We start from the raw sequence: 16,382 nt of genomic DNA, 5'->3' as shown, positions 1-16,382 counted from the left end.
TAGCTGCATTTATTATCAAAATATAGTACCTGGGGATCTATGATGAGTGCTTGGTTGATGGTATTTGCAGCTTCATTTGTAATCCCAGTACTCGTCATTCCGTTTGTAGTGGTTGTATTCGCAGCATTATTAGCAACTCTTGCCTCCGCGACTTTTATAACTTTCTTCTTCGGGGCCATGGTCTTTAATCGCGAGATTGTAGAGGGGATTTTGGCAAGAGAGCTTGGGGTTGATGGCAATCACTAGGAATTTAGAAAAATCGAGTAAGTTTTAATTCCAAAGGGAAGTGGGGGTAGAAGGGATGGGGGATTCGATTCCAAGAGCTTGTGGAGTATCCTCCTTGTCTTCTAATGAGAATTCCCATCCTTGCGCTCCTCTTGCCCCACTCCCTGTTGCTCTATACTCTTGAGAACAACTTCTCCTCTCTTGCTCAGGTTGCCCTCCAACGGCTCCTCATGTCCCGTATTTATAGTTAAATTGAAGAAGAAGGATTGTGGCCAAGAAGAGGAGCTCTTTGTGGAGGGTATCTTGGTAATCCAGCAATTTGGAAACTTTCAAGATGCGATTTGATGTTGGTGATCTGATCTTTGAGGTCTGTAGACGCTGCCAGAGATGCCATGATTGATTCGCGTGGCTCTCGGATGATCTTGCTTTAATCTAAGCCTCTCGTCAAATTGAGAAGAGGGGGAGATTGTTGGAGTCTTTTGTTGTGATTGAGGAGGAGAATTGTTGAGAGTGTAAGCATGTGAACTCTCCTTATGCTAGAGGGGATAAGGGTAGCTGAGTGTGACTGATCTTGAGGGGAAGGGGAAACCCTAACCCTAGCCAGTTGGGGCTATATAAACAGCCCATGGATGTACATCAAAACTGATGAGTGAGAGTGACTCAAGTTGTACTTTCATGAGTAACTTAATAAGACTTGTTCTTGTACTTTTTAGCTCTTCTCCCTCTTATGTAACATCTCAATTTTGCTTCACTCTAATTTTCCACAAGAATTCAGGCTTTCGTTTATGCTTTCAGCATCTCCAAATTTAGGAGAAGAGAGAGAAATTATGCTCCGTTTTTTTGTTTAAAAAAAGGGGGGTAGCCTATTCATTGTCATCTTATTCTTAATCTTATTCTTTTCTTTAAATCTTAAAGCTTTTAAACTTCCCTTACTTGCTAAGTTTTAAATGTGTTTAGTCACTTGTGACTTACAGCCCATGACTTCCATTCATGTGGTGACTTTTGTGAAGGATGTCTATAGACCTTATCAACCCTGCGGGTTACGAACTTCAGACTATTTTATCCGAGACTTCCTCTATTTGATGGTCTATAATTCTCCAAATCTAATTGCAAGAAGTCGAGAATATTGAAAATAAAGTTGGAATATCACACCAACAATGGGGGTAAATGCATCTCTAGGACATTTGAGTAGTTTTGTGATATGAGAGGAGTATTAAGCATCAGTTGACTATCCCTTACACCCCGTTTTAAGACTTGCCATATGTGCATGAACATGACTATTAAGAAAGAGTCTGCAATATGGTTAGTCACGCAGGCTTGCCAAAGTACTTTTGAACCAAGGCAGTTACTATTGCAATTCATCTAATTGATAGATCTCTATGCATTGTTCTTGGTGGCAGAGTTGTAGAGGAGATATGGTCTAGTAAACCTCTCTTGTATGCACACTTGCGAGTCTTTGGATGTGAGGCTTTTTGCCATATTCTCAAAGACAACCACAACAAGTTGGAGTCGAAGTCCATTAAATGCATCTCTCTTGGATATGGTAGTGTAGGTAAGGTGGGCTATTGCCTTTGGGATCCATAGGCTCAAAAGGTTATCCGCAAACTATGATGTTGTATTCCATGAGGAAAATATGCATATGAGATACTAGAGTAGATAGTTAATATATGCAGGTGATCTTTCAGGAAGAGCTTCCTATTACAATACAACCAGTCATGGTTAGACATCTTATAGCAACTAAGGATATAGTGGCCCAGTATTTGTGTGTTGTGTGTTGTGTGTTGGGGGTAAAGGCTCCTCCGCCTAGCCGCCCGTGTATTACTTCACTGACAGTACCCACCACTGCACACTGCAGGTGGCGGATGCCCGTCACAATCACTTATTCTTTATTCTTTTAGTGATAGTTTGAATAAAGGAAGGCCCGGCCACACATTGTGGTTGTTGGAGTTCCCACTTTTGAGTCTCTCTCTCTCTCTTGCTCTTGCTCTCCGTCTACCATAGCTCTCACCGCCAAGCTTCTTCCTCCTGGGCTCTACTTCCCTTTCAACTAGTATCAGAGCAAAGGCATTGCAGCTTGCCCGACATTCTCTTCAGCCCGAATTTGAAGAGCTTCAACTCGAGCTTCAATGGCAGCCATGGCACCTTCATTTGCAGGTATGTTTTGATCTCCCGCCTCCTCCCTAATCTTCCGGCCTTCATTCGGCACCTTGCAGGGCTGCATCGGAGCCCCCTAATCATTTCTAAGTGCTCAATAGCACTGATAAAGACACCCAACCCCCAGGAGCAGCCAATGCAAAATGCAGCGCATTTTTACAGGGCTGGGCTGATCTCCTCCTGGCATTTCCAGCTCCTTCCCCAGCCCAGCACTGTTTACAACCTTCCTGATCATCTTCAGACTCCCCGGCATTGGTTCTTGGCTCCCGGTGATCGATACAAGTGCTTCCACCTTCAGCCATTGTTGTATACACAATCCTAGGACTGTCAAAAATAGGGCAGCACTTGACATTTAATGTTTGGCTTCTTGGCATTGCCCATTTGACTCCTATTGATGCTGCACGGTGATGCCTAGATGTTATGGGATGCTATGTCTATGCTTTAGGACTCCTTTGGAGCAGATTTGAGCACCGATTGAGCTTCATTTGACAGTGAATATGCTATTGTAATATAGTGGGCTGAAGCTCATTTACTTGGTGTATGCATTGGTTCTTGGATATGGGATGCTTATTGGAGATTTGAATGATCATACCGATGTATTTGGAAATTGTCAAATGCTTCTTTTTTGTTCCGGAATGCTTTTGAGCTTGGATTAGGCTCCCTCTTGATCGTCATTCACTGGCATTGGGATTGAGTTGGCATGCTTTGGACCGGTTTATGCCTATTGTCACTGCTTGGCATTTAGGCTTCTTGCATTTATACTTTGGTCAAATATGGATGCCACTTGGTTTGCCCATACTTGACAGTCACTTGGAGCTTCATCTTTGGATGTATTTGAGCATTTTGGACCTACCGGGCATTACATTTGGTTGTCAATTACATGCTATTTGACTGCTTTCAGGCTTATGCTTTACAGATCTGAGATAACTTGGGATTTATGCTCCGGATGTACCCTACTGGGATTTGGAATGTCTGATGCTATGTACTTGATGTATTTAAGCATTGCTTGCTCTATTTGCATCTGACTTTACTTCCAATGGGAGGCTCTTGGCATATTCAGATGTACACAGAGTTTTACTTACACTTGAGCTTGAGCTTGTGGGATAGTTACATGCATTTGCTCTCTTGAGAGCTTTATGTCTGTAGTTAGTCTGTAGTGGGCTGATTTGATACGCCTATTGGGACATGCACCTATCTCTGTCATAGGTTTATCAGTTTTGTATGCATCTTGGATGGTTATGCATTGAGCTTCTTGCTCTATCAGTTGTGCTTGTGCTTGGTTTCTTCTCTTACCCCGAGACCCATTACATGCATGACTTCTAGACCTATGAGATGTCTCTTGCCTGACAGGTTATTGGTTTGACAATTCTTGGTACCTTCTTGCCCCTTGACATTCATTGTTGGATGTATCTTGCTACCTGGCAGTTGTAGTGACATATCTATTAGTGATTGCTTCACTTTGGGACAATTTTACATACTGCTGTAATTTATTCTAGCAAGCTGAAATCTGTAGATTTCGAGCACTTGTATGAAGGTAATGCTTATTGTTTGATGTTATCTTGGTCATATTTGGTGGACACTTGGTTGTCTTGGTGATATCCACTCTTTCAGTCAGTTTTAGCAGTGGCTTTAGTGCATTTTCTACTAATTACAACCACCTGCAATTTTGCATTTTTGCTTTGATTTGGGACAGTATGGATGGTCATCTGAAAGACACAACTCTCTTTAACATTACCAAATTGGATGGTACCAACTATGGGTATTGGAAGTCCCAGATATGGCAGGTTTTGGTGCAGAAGTTGCAGATTAAACCCTTGCATTTTAAGGGTGTTAAACCAAGGATATGGATGATGATGTTTGGATGGAAGTTGATGAGCTATGCAAGTCTACCATTATCTTGTCACTCTCAGAAGAGATCCATCCAAATGTTGTTAAAGATGAGAATTAGAGTGCATGGGACTTATGGGAGAAGATTCAGGAGCTTTATGCGCAGCAGAGTCTTGCATCATAGATGTATTGGCTAAAGCAGTTAATGGACCTTCGCATGAAGGAGAGGACATCCCTATCATCTCATTTCAGTCAGTTTCATGCTATCATGAAGAATTTGTTGTCATAGGGTATTGAGTTCAAAGACAACTTACACCCGTTGTTTCTGATTGGCACCTTGCCTGAATCATGGGATATCTTCCGTACTACCATATGCACGAACAAGCTTGATGGGCTAAAAATTAAAGATGTTGAGAGTGCTTTATTGACCGAGGAAATCAACAGGAGAAACAATGATGCTTCACGCTCTTCACATGCATTGACCATTAGAGGTGGCAGACATGGCATGCATGATAATGATCATAAGGGCAAGGACTCTCAGAAGTCCAGGTCAAAGTCACGTGGCCACACAGTAAGTCCCGTGGATGGAAGTCTGATCTTACTTGTCATTATTGTGGGAAAGCAGGATATATTAGGCTGTAGTGCCATAAGATGCGCAATGATAAGTGCAAGGAAAAGGGAAAAGAGAAAGTGCAAGAAAGTCTTCTGAGCGCAGTATTGTACCTGCAAAGTCCAGTGTGAAAATAGAAGAGGTTAATGTCATGCAGGCCACTGATTTAGATGAGGATTACATACTTGCAACTTCCTCATGCGATGCCTTACAGGCTTCTAAGACACATTCTATGTATGTGCAGTGCTAGCTTTTGGATTCGGGTGCGTCATTTCATGTGACACCCTGTAGAGATTGGTTTCATACTTATTGTACCATCTCTGGCTTTGTGCGTCTTGGTGATGACACGTCTCTTGACGTTATGGGCATTGGAGATGTTAGACTGCAGTTTCCTTCTGGCAGTTCTTTTGTTTTGCATGATGTATGCCATGTATGTGCATTGACTTGCAGCCTTATGTTAGCTCGACAGCTTGATGATGTAGGGTATTTTGTATATTTTGGAGACTATGCATGGAGGATTACTTGTGGCAGGCTTGTGCTTACAAGAGGTGCCAAGTCTGGCAGCCTTTATTCTTTCCTTGTATCTAGAGCTACCTTGAATCATGTTTTGTCTGTGGGTTCCATCCCCCATGTATCCCTTTGGCATACTTGTTTGGGGCATATGTCCCTTAAAGTAATGAAAATGCTCTGTGCTTTGCAGTATCTTCTGCCAAGACGGTTTTTTTACATGGGGACTTGCATCATGAGATTTACATGGAGCAGTCTAAGTATAGGAGCTTTCGCTCAACCGCCAAGACTCACGGACCGCTTATTGTTTCAAGCGTTCCAAGCCGAGCACTAATGGCTACCTCTCACATAGCCGACGTGCCCTCCATAACTACGGGTGTAGTGAATTTACCTCCATGCCGTTCAAGTTACCTCCTCTTCCGTGCACTCCGGTAGTAGCTCCATGATCCAAGTGCAAGCTTCAAGCAAGCTCCATCCTCAAGCTCCACGCTCCAAGCTCCATCACCGTGAGCAAGAGAAGAGAAAAGAAGAGAAGAGAGGAGAAGGTGGAGAGCTTCTCCACCCCACGATTCCTCACCCTCACACACTCACTCCCTCACACTCTCACACTCCCTCTCTCAAGCACAAGCTCAAGCAAGCAAGAAGAAGAAGAAGAAGAAGAAGAAGAAGAAGAAAAAGAGAGCTACTTTTGGCCACACACAAGAATGAGCTTTCCATTCACTTTTCAACTTTATATACAAAACCCTAAATCCCTTTTGGGTGGTCATTCCCTTTTCCCCTTTTTTACATGGCCGATCGTAGCCTCTAGGCCCTTTTTCCTATTGTTCTTCTATCTTCCTGGCTTCCTTTCCACTGCCCATCTACATTTATAAATTGCACAGGTGAGAGCTCGGCGCTCCTTGAATTAAACCATGATGCGCTTGCACTCTTTTACAAATTGCACGGGTGAGAGCCCAGTGCTCCTTGAATTAAACCATGATGCGTTTGCGCTCTTTTACAAAAGTTTTGACTTGCGCTTTTCCTTGTGCGCCTTTGTCTTCCATTTCTCTTGCCTTGGCCTTTGTCTTTGTCTTCTATTTTAGCTTTCCGGATTTTTCACCGCCTGGCACTCTTTTACAAGATTTTAGGGTGCGCCTTTGTACTTTAAAATGCACCTTTCCCCTTTTGCATTTGTCTTGGGCTTTTTAAGGTTGCCCCTGCTCTTTTGGCCTTTTCTCCTCTTCTTTCTTCTGTCGGGCTATCTTTTTTCCGCCTTTGCCCTGCGTCTTTTTTATTTCCTTTTGCTTTCTTCGTGTTGGAGTTAACACTAAGGGCTTCGCAGACCCTGGTAGGGAACACCTAGTGTGCAAGCTAAAGAAGAGTCTATATGGCTTGAAGCAGGCACCTAGGGATTTGGTACCATAAGTTTGATGTATTCATGCAGTCATGGGGCTACAGCCGCAGTACTATGGATCTGTGCTTGTACATGAAGAAACCCCATAATGGTTCTTTACTGATTTTGGTACTCTATGTGGATGACATGCTTTTAGTAGAGACAACTCATGAGGTGCTAGATGCTCTTAAGGCTCAGCTCAAGAAGAGCTTTAAGATGAAAGATCTGGGACAGGTCTCTCATATACTTGGTATGCACAATACATGCAACAGATCTCAGGGACTACTCTATTTGTCACAGAGGGAGTACATTCATAAAGTTCTTGAGCGCTTCCGTATGCAGGATGTTAAGCCTATTGGTTGTCCATTACCTTCTCATGTGAAGGTTTCACAAGCCGATTGTCCACAGACAGATGAGCAGAGGATCGAGATGGCTAAGATTCCCTATGCATCAGCCGTGGGCTGTCTTATGTATGCCATGATAGCCACCTGTTCATATATTGCTTTTGCAGTTGGGATTGTGGAACGTTATATGGCTACACCTGGCAAGAAACATTGGGATGCCATGAAGGGTATCATGAGGCACCTGAAGGGCATATCAGATATGTGTATTTGCTATGGCAGCGAAGATACGGGAGTCGTAGGGTACATTGACTCTGATTATGTAGGACATGCAGATAGTACACTTCTAGCTATGTGTTCACTTATGCTGGAGGGGCTATCACTTGGATGTCCAGGGCGCAGAAGTTTACGGCTCTTTCTACTATAGAGGCCGAGTATATTAAACCCCCAGAGGCTTGCAAGGAGGCTATCTGGTTAGGCCGTTTGATTGAAGACCTTGGTATGACAGATGCTATGCCTACATTGCATTCGGATTCTATGAGTGCCATTCAATTGGCCAAGAATCCGGTATTCCATGCGAAGACGAAACATATTGAGGTGAGGTATCACTTCATTCGCAAGGTCATTGAGGACAGGTCTGTTGACCTTGTCAAGATTTCGACTGAGCAGAATCCTGTAGACTTGCTCACGAAGAGCCTCACTACGGAGCGCTTTGCCTGCCTCAGGAGATTGATAGGCGTTGGATGAGATGACGCCTTTTTCCTAATCTTGTTGTATGTGTGTACATGTTGTATTGTCTTTTCTTTTCTCTTCTCTCTCATTGGGACAGATTCGCCTTTAATTGGAAGGTTGTTGGGGATAAAAGCGCCTCCACCTAGTTGCCCGTGTATTACTACACTTTACTATACTGACAGTACCTGCCACTACACACTACAGGTGGCGGGCGCCCGTCACAGTCACTTATTCTTTATTCTTTTAGTGACAATTTGAATAAAGAAAGGCCTGGTCACACATTGTGGTTGTTGGAGTTCCCACTTTTGAGTCTCTTTCTCTCTCTCTCTCGCTCTTGCTCTCCATCCGCCATAGCTCTCACCGCCAAGCTTTTTCCTCCTGGGCTCTACTTCCCTTTCATTGTGTAGGATCATAATGCTAGATAGAGAGGATAGGTAGTGAGCATGCAGTGTAAACCCCACAATGCTCTACTAGAGCTTCACATCCTCTTGATCACTTTGAGCCCTCTATGCATTATGTCACATTGATAAATTTTGGTAAGCCTCTCACTTATGAGAAGGCTATGTGTGGAGGTGATAGATTGTGATTGTTGGAGTTCCCACACACTCTCTTGGTCTCTCTTGCTTGAAGCTCCATAGCTCTTATATCTTCTTGCTTTTACTTTTTCTCTCACCACTTGCTCCACCTTTCACAAGCTTAGATGGAGACATCACAATCGAAACGACCTTCTTTGGAGACTTAAGCAAGCGAAATGAAAGATCTTTAGTCATGCAGAATGTAATGAGAGCAATGATAAGTAGGTATATTTGGTGGTTTAGGAATAATAGAGTGTTTGGGAAAATGAAGATGTTTTACCTACTTGTTAGTTTGAAATGTAAGCAAGAAATTTTGATGGTCCTAAAGGGGCCATGGAAGAAGAATTGCATATCCAAGGTGGAATATAAGGCTCTAGGGTAGAGGGAACAATGTTGTGACATATATCAAGCCCCCTCTCGACCAACCAATGTTTCTCACAAAATCCTAGGTGAGGTGAGCTTGGAGAATAAGTTTGAGCTCATGATGGTTGAAGATAGTAGATATTGAAGGCCATAAAATAGTTTCACTTATTCAAAAAAGCTCGCAAAAAAAAAAGACAACCGTGCGTGCACCAATAAGAGAGTAGGTGACATGGTAGCTTGATATGCCATGTTGCTTCAAGCCCTTCAATCATATTATTGAGTTTTTGCTGCTTGATTAGACCAAAATGGAGTTCTTTGTTTGTTTGTTTTTTTTTTGGGGGTGTGTGTTGGCATAATATAGGGGGCGCAACATTATTGGTCCACATAACCTAAGTAAAAATAGCTAGATTTCCATTCAAACTCTAGCTAAGTCGCTTAGTCTTAAGGGCTGATGTATATTCTATGGCATTATTAAAAACATAAAAAAACTATTGCTCTCGTCCCACCCTCTTTAGAGATTCACAAATGTAAGAATAATATTTTTCTTTCTAACAGGTAAGTCGGCGTTATAATTTTTCTAAAATGTAAAAACCTCAAACGCAAAGGTCTGACTAATATATAAACATTTTACGTTGAGCGTGCGTGTACACACACACACACACACTCTCTCTCTCGCACGCACGCACGAACACACACACGTCACAATTTTCCCCGGCTCTGGAGTCTGCACGCAAGGGACAATGGGTCGCCAGAAAGGAGATCCTAACAGAAGCAAGAGTCGCCCTTCAAGCAGCAGGTAGGGGCTTCTTAAGATCTATGGGAACTCTGCAAATGGGAATCATTCTATCAGTGGCGATCCTTTCCGAATATTAGAGCCAGTTATTGATTGCTTGTGCGTGTGTTTGTGTTGTGTAGAGTTGACTCGCAAGTGTATTCTGTCATGGGGTTGCCTAACACATGACAATGAGAGAGAGAGAGAGAGAGAGAGAGAGAGAGTTGTATTTACTAAAAAAAAAAAGAGAGAGAGAGTTGTATTAACGTCTACAAAGGTCCAAGCCAACCTATGAGCAAAAGTAGATACATTTGAAGTTCAAGAAGCTGTCATGGCGTTTTCCAAGTAGAAGAATGAGATTATAAACTAAAACCATCTAGCTAGGAAACTGTAAATAATTGAAAATATTAAAAAGCACTAGGGATTGAATACAATGTGGAACTAATACGGGGATCAATATCATCTCAAGATATCTCATAGGGGTTTGTCTAAGTCGAGGTAGAGCTGTTCGGTGACGTGCCAATATTGCCTATAGCCTTGGTGGATTGAGAGAGAGAGAGAGAGAGAGAGAGAGAGAGAGAGAGAGAGAGAGAGAGAGAGAGACTAGCGGCCTTCTTCGTCTTCTGCATTTTCCTCAGTATTCTGTGCTGTTGCTGCTGCCATTATCATTTGTAGTCTCATTTGGTGGTCTCATTGACGCCTTGGGCTATGTGTAGGAATTTGATTAGTCCACACCGTTGTATTTTGCATTCATTTTCAGTCAGTGCAGATTTCTTCCTTTTTCTTCCTGTTGTCTCTCTCTTCCTTTCTTTGTGTGTTTGTGTTCTTCCATTGTGCACTCTCACATGGTACGAGAGCTATACGAGAGACCACAGAGCTGTGTGGAGCTGATGTGACCATCCCAAATTACTAATGAAGCCTTCCAGATTAGGGTTTTGTTGAAATGCAACTTACCTCCAGCTGGTGATAGTCTTGTGATTAGTGATTTGTTAAAGTGACAGTCCAACTTCATTTGGTGGTAGGTTTTCATCAGCATTTTGCTTAAAACATAGTAGTGCTTGGCAAGGTGACAAAGATTTCTCCCGGGCGGATTGTCTACATCAACTTTCCAATCGAATTTGTAGCTATTTTCCATTGTTCGAGAGGCTATTTGTAGTAAACTCAAGTTTCTGGGTATTTTTTGGTCATAGAAGATGTCTTATCACCAATTTGCAAGCTTTGATGATTCAAAGGATGAGGTCTCTCATCATTCCTTTGACCTGTGGAGAGATTATTACTCTAATTCTCATGAAGATCGAGAAGGAAGGTCACCAAGTTCAAAGGATGAGGTCTCTCATGAAGATCGAGAAGGAAGTGTGCTTTTCTTGTGCAGTTTTTGCATTTCTCGAGTTGTCCTTGCCTGTCAAACATTGTTCATGCCTTTTGGGATTTTTTTGTGCCACGTTTATTTTTTGGCATTTTTACTAGCATGACCAACATTAAATGCTGGTCGGTCTGCTTTTTGACATCCTTCTGGGGAGTAGGTTGGCCAAATTTGGGAATTATTGGCTATTTATAGCTCGCTCCTATTCACTCTTCATTATTATTAGGTGACAAGTCATATTCCTTCCTTTTGGTAGGTGCACACACCGACTCCATCATCTTCCTCCAGCTTTGGTGTTGTTGTCATCATCAACCTGATCTGGTGCCTTCACTGATGCCATGGGCTGTGTAGGGACTAATCAGCTCATCATCATTGTATCAACATTCTTCTTTAGTCAGTGGAGTATTCGTCCCTCATATTATGCTCTCTCTCTCTTTGCTTCTCTCTGTGTTCATATTTCTCTTCCGTTGTGCACTCTCACATGGTATCATCGCCTAAGTGAGGACATAGTTTGGAGATTTCTTGTAGAAGAGCAGGTTTTCATTGTGGAGTAGCCTAGATTTTCAAAACACAGATTTTCAGCCTATGTTTACTGTGTTTATAGCATGCATAGGTGGTCCACTTCTCGTTTTCGCCCCCAAGTAGCCAGGCGATAGTCTCTAGGGACTAGGCGGTAGCTTTTCTACATGGGGTGGCATTAACTTTTGTGTTTTGCCCAAAACACAAATTTGTGTTTTTGCTAGTGTTCACTCCTTGTTGTAGGCATTAACATATTTTTGCAACAGGTGATAGCTTCCTCCACCTTGGCAATAGCTTTCTGCTGTGGGTGATAGTTTTTTTAATGTAAGTGACAGCCTCGTGGTGGCAGGCGACAGTTGTTTCTCTATCACACGTAGCTTTTTGGGAGATTGTAGGTATATACGAAGATGTCTTATCACCGGTTCTTTGCTGACTCAGAGGATGAGGTCTTTGTTCCTTCCTTTGAGAGATGGAGAGATTTTTGTGCTAGTTCACGTGACGAATAAAGGTCACCCAGCCTGTTTGTTCGGGAACCCTCTCCTTCCCGTTCTCTCCATGTTTCACAAAAGGCCTATTCGTGCTGGCCTTCATATGCCATTCATGGCACCCTCTCTACACGTGCCTGTACTCCCTTCTTTACCCAAAGAGGACCGGCTTGATGGTTCAAACTACTTACTTTGGTCATGTAAAGTGGAGTGTATCCTCCATACCTTCAATCTTTGGGATTTTGTTACCCACCCTATTTCCTATCTCGTGAAGAATCCCACAGTTGGATCATCAATGGATTGTGTGGCCTTATGGGATGAGCTCAATGCTAGAGCTCGGTCTTTCCTCTTTATGAGCTTACAGGATTTTGACCTACTGTATATGTGTAGGTTGTGGAGGGCAGCAGAAGTGTGGACAAAGCTTGCTTCTTTGTACCATCAGAAGACATTTGCCCATTAGATTACTCTCGGGAAGAAATTACAGATGCTCCTTGTTGATGATTCTTCTTCCATGGAAGGATCATATCAACATGTTGGAGGGCATGAGGGATGGGCTTGCATCCCTTGGCGAGACGATCTCTTCAGAGGATATGGCTATGATTCTTTTGACTCAATTGTCATCTCCCCATTTGATGTCTTCTACACCAGCCTTTTTACATTGAGGACCTATGAGAAGCTTCTATGGGAGGAGCTTGCTCCGCTTGTTTTGGAGCATGATGAGCGCACCAAAGAGGTAGCTAGAGGATCCACCTCCACCAAAGCTTTTGTTGCAAGTTCCGGGGAGGGGGTGTGTGGGAGAAGAAGAAATGTAAGTCAAAGGCTCAAATCCCGGAGAGTTCTTTAGGCTCTAACCCCCACTCGAAGAAGCCTAAATGCCCATATTGTGGGAAGGGGACACATCCAGAGGAGAAATGTTGGAAGAAGTACACTCACCTTTATCCGGGAGCGAAGGATGAAGCTGAAATGTCGGAGCCTTTCATCTCTACTCCAGCGGTTACTCATGAGTCAATGTTCCTTCATATTGTTGACTTGGAGAAACCTTCTTCCGTGGTTGCCTCGTCTTCTGAGAGGCCTTGGCTGGTTGATAGTGGAGCTTCTAGACATACGATTCCACAAGGTGATTTGTTGCAGGATCTATACCCTTCTGAGGGTTCAGTACTGTTGGTGACATTGTATTGGTGCCTATTTGTGGTGTTGGCAGTTTGCCTTTGTTTCCAGCCTACGTATTGAGCTCCCTTTCATAGGCTCTTTATGTACTAGGCTTGGCTTTTCAATCCTCTTAGTACTTTATGGCCTTACTAGGCTTGGTACTCAAGTTGTCTTCACTGAGCAAGCCGTTTGTATTGAGGATTCCTCTATAAGGGTTGTTATCGCGTCAGGTTGGTAGGAGAGTGGCCTTTACAAGCTCCATTCCCTTCTCTTATGTAGGGTCCTCCAAGGCCGTTTTCTATTGCCACACCCGTTCCTACTCGCATGGAACAAGGAGGTAATATGGATGCCTATCTCATCGACATCAAAGATATTATTGAACAATTATTAAATATTGATGAAGAGGTCCCAAATAATTAGCTTGTTTCTATCACTCTTAATGGCCTACCGGAGTCATCAAAGTTTTGCTACCATGTTGTGGTTGGTAACTATGGGCAACCAAGTTACCTACAATTTCGACCAGCTTGTGTCTCTTTTGTTGTAGGAAGAACAAAGCTATCTCAATTGCAATGCTACTATGGTGATAGAACAGGCCTTTCCACCCATCATCGCAAAAAAGCCAACAAACTGAAGGTAGAAAACAAGGCTGTTGGTAAAAAATCAGCAAACTTTCAAGGTGGTTATTCTTCTACTTCCACTCCTTTTTCATCGAAGACATCCTTCCATCCTAGATCATCCTCTTCCAACCCTTCAAAGGGTGTAACCGACAAACCCAAGAGGGATAATTTTTGCCAAGAGATGGGGCATGACATCATTGAATGTCGTAAGCACATTGCATTACAGGAGGAGTCCGGTCTTGTTCTCACACGAGTGTGAACTATTCTTAGTTTAAGGATTGTATTGTTTTCATTCAATGTCAGTAAATCCTTCTATTAATGATACTTGTTTTTCTATCATTGATGCAACTTCTCCTTGGTATTTCGACATTGGTGCATCTAAGCACATCCCCTCTTGCCGAGCATTATTATTCTCTCTCTCTCTCTCTCTCTCATGTACTTAAGGGGGGGGGGGGGGGGTATTATAATCTTGTGTGCTAACAATGCCTCTTATGTAGTTAAAGGCATTGGTCATGTGCAGGTTGTCTCCGTTTTGGGCACTCCTTTGACATTGCATGATGTTCTCTATGTGCCTGGCATCAAGAAGAATCTTATTTCTATTTCAGCCATTGCAACTTCAGGGTTTCATGTCATTTTTGATGGTCCATGATGTGTGGTATACGATGATCAAGTTTCTTCTTCCATTGTCTTGATAGTTGCCCTCACTAAAGGTCTCTCTCATCTTGATACATATGATCAGCAACTTGCCGAAAATCCTATTGACAAGTGATTGTGTGACAGATTAAAACTGATAGATGCTAATTGTAAGTGCAAAACAAGTGATTATCTAGCCATTCAAATATAATTGATACGTTAATACTTCATATTGAGGCAATGATTATGCAATATCAGAAATCATGGTTGGAATCATAATTGTGTGGTTTGGGAAATGGATGATTTCGTATGTGTATGGACAAAGGAAAAGATACTTACCCGTTATGAGATTAAAAAATAGAGTTCCTAGAAAATAAAAATTATGCTGCTTTTGCAAAAGTGTCTATGATGCAAGGACAATGAAGTTTGAAAGTTGAAATTTGATGACTAATCTTTTGTAACTCTTTGGAGAATATATATTTCCTTGGTTGTTTTGTTTATAAAATTAGGATCACATCCGGTTCAGCCGCAAGGGTTGAATGATACTCTAATCATACTTCTATATCTGTACGTGTTTGCCATATGAAATGTATGGGAAAAACTAATACAGGAAATTATTTGGCTTTTATGCTACATTTAAGTTGGAAAACATTATAAGCTGCCTTTAAAGGTCCGCAGATTTGAACTTCAAGATCTCAAATAAATTATCTTTGCATTTCTGGCCCTATTAGGCCAGTTTGGTTGGCTCAGGCAGAGAAAATTTTGACAATCTCAATAGCGTGTCATTAAGTCATGTTTGTTTGATTTCCAGTGCGGCAGCTTCACTGGTACAGAATACAAAACCATCAGTGGCTGGTTTTGGGGGTTACATTGGAAGTTCTCGAATTGATGCCATTGACAATCCAGATAAAGAGACTGTTTTGGTAAGAAGGTTATTTGATGATTATTTCAAATATTAGCAACACCACTAGTATTTGGTATGATGGTGAAGGGTTTTTCTTCCTTAAAGGCCAATTGACATAACTTATGAAAATATACCTTACTTGATGACAGCTTTGGACCTTTTTCTCACTCTCAAAAAGTTCTTTTCCCTATAGAATGTTGATGGTAGGGTCTTTGTGTGTGTTAGGAAGGCAGAACACATTCCTTTGCAAGTTGTGTTTGATTCAAAATGCCTTGCGCAAAATGTGGATACAAAATATATAAACCAAAGTAGCATCTAATATTGGAACTTGATTGTATAGGCTTTCCATTTTTTTCTGATGTAAATTAATTGATTTTGGAGGTCCATTACGGTGAATATACCATTGGAAAAAACTCTAGCTACATCAAGAAAGTAGATGGTTAAAAACGAAGAAGTCAAGATGAGAAAATTCTATTATAAGCACCTTGGTACAGAACAAGCTTTGTATAAGACAACAATGATAAAACAAAATACAAAAATGGCTTTCAAGCTAATTGCTCAGAGGAGAATGTCTTTTACAATGATTGTGTGAAAAGCCAACTATGTGATCTATAGTGCTAGACCATGTATGACTCTAGAGGTGGAAGAATGTTCCTGTTCCAAGTCTCAAGAAAAGCGTCTCTTCCCCTTTGCATGTGCTCAAAACTGTCCCATTTCCCATGGATGTTGCGGACAATTTCCTTCTAGATCCTTAGAAGTCTCTTTGTTGTAGATATGTCCTTTGTCTCTATAGTAGGTTTGCAACTTGTTAAGTCCAAAAGTAACACTAGCAATCATCTCCCCTATGTATTCAGTTTCTTGAAGTTTGTTGTTGAGAGGATTCTTGTATAGGAATAATACTCGGCTGTTGCCTAGATGTAAAGAAATACCCTTATTTAGAAATATAAATGATAGCATATGACAAAGTATAAACTCAACAAAACATTGTTAGGTTTAGGGTAACTTAGAGACAATGAACATGGTGAAGATATGAATGAATCAATAAATATAATACAATGCTCATGCAGCAAAAAAAACTGTGTAGGGAATGAGAATCGCACCCTAAACTCTCGTGTCTTGAGGATTGAGGAAGAGGTAATGAGTTGGAGAGTGTGTGGTACTCCTGATGGATCTTGCAACGCAGTAAGGCAAGTGCAAGATGTCAAACAGCAGCAAACACAGCCTCTATAAGTGA

The 16,382-nt window shown here is 41.9% G+C and overlaps 1 protein-coding gene across 2 annotated transcripts in view; it reads left to right on the top strand.

Annotated features, from left to right (window-relative positions):
- The first annotated feature begins 9,355 nt into the window (after window positions 1-9,355).
- Window positions 9,356-16,382, top strand: part of LOC148036522 (HEAT/U-box domain-containing protein) — a 102,890-nt gene continuing 95,863 nt past the window's right edge. For both annotated transcript variants that reach the window (XM_087678513.1, XM_087678512.1), the window contains exons 1-2: window positions 9,356-9,502; window positions 15,056-15,167. In XM_087678513.1, the coding sequence (XP_087534639.1) occupies window positions 9,447-9,502; window positions 15,056-15,167 (168 nt within the window). In that variant the 5' untranslated portion in view covers window positions 9,356-9,446. The remainder of the gene's footprint in view (window positions 9,503-15,055; window positions 15,168-16,382) is intronic.

This window comes from Lygodium microphyllum, chromosome 5, assembly GCF_053477565.2.
Source record: "Lygodium microphyllum isolate KBCC chromosome 5, Lygodium_microphyllum_v1.1.10, whole genome shotgun sequence".
NCBI classification, from domain to species: Eukaryota; Viridiplantae; Streptophyta; class Polypodiopsida; order Schizaeales; family Lygodiaceae; genus Lygodium; species Lygodium microphyllum.
This window is presented reverse-complemented; position numbering and strand designations above follow the sequence as displayed.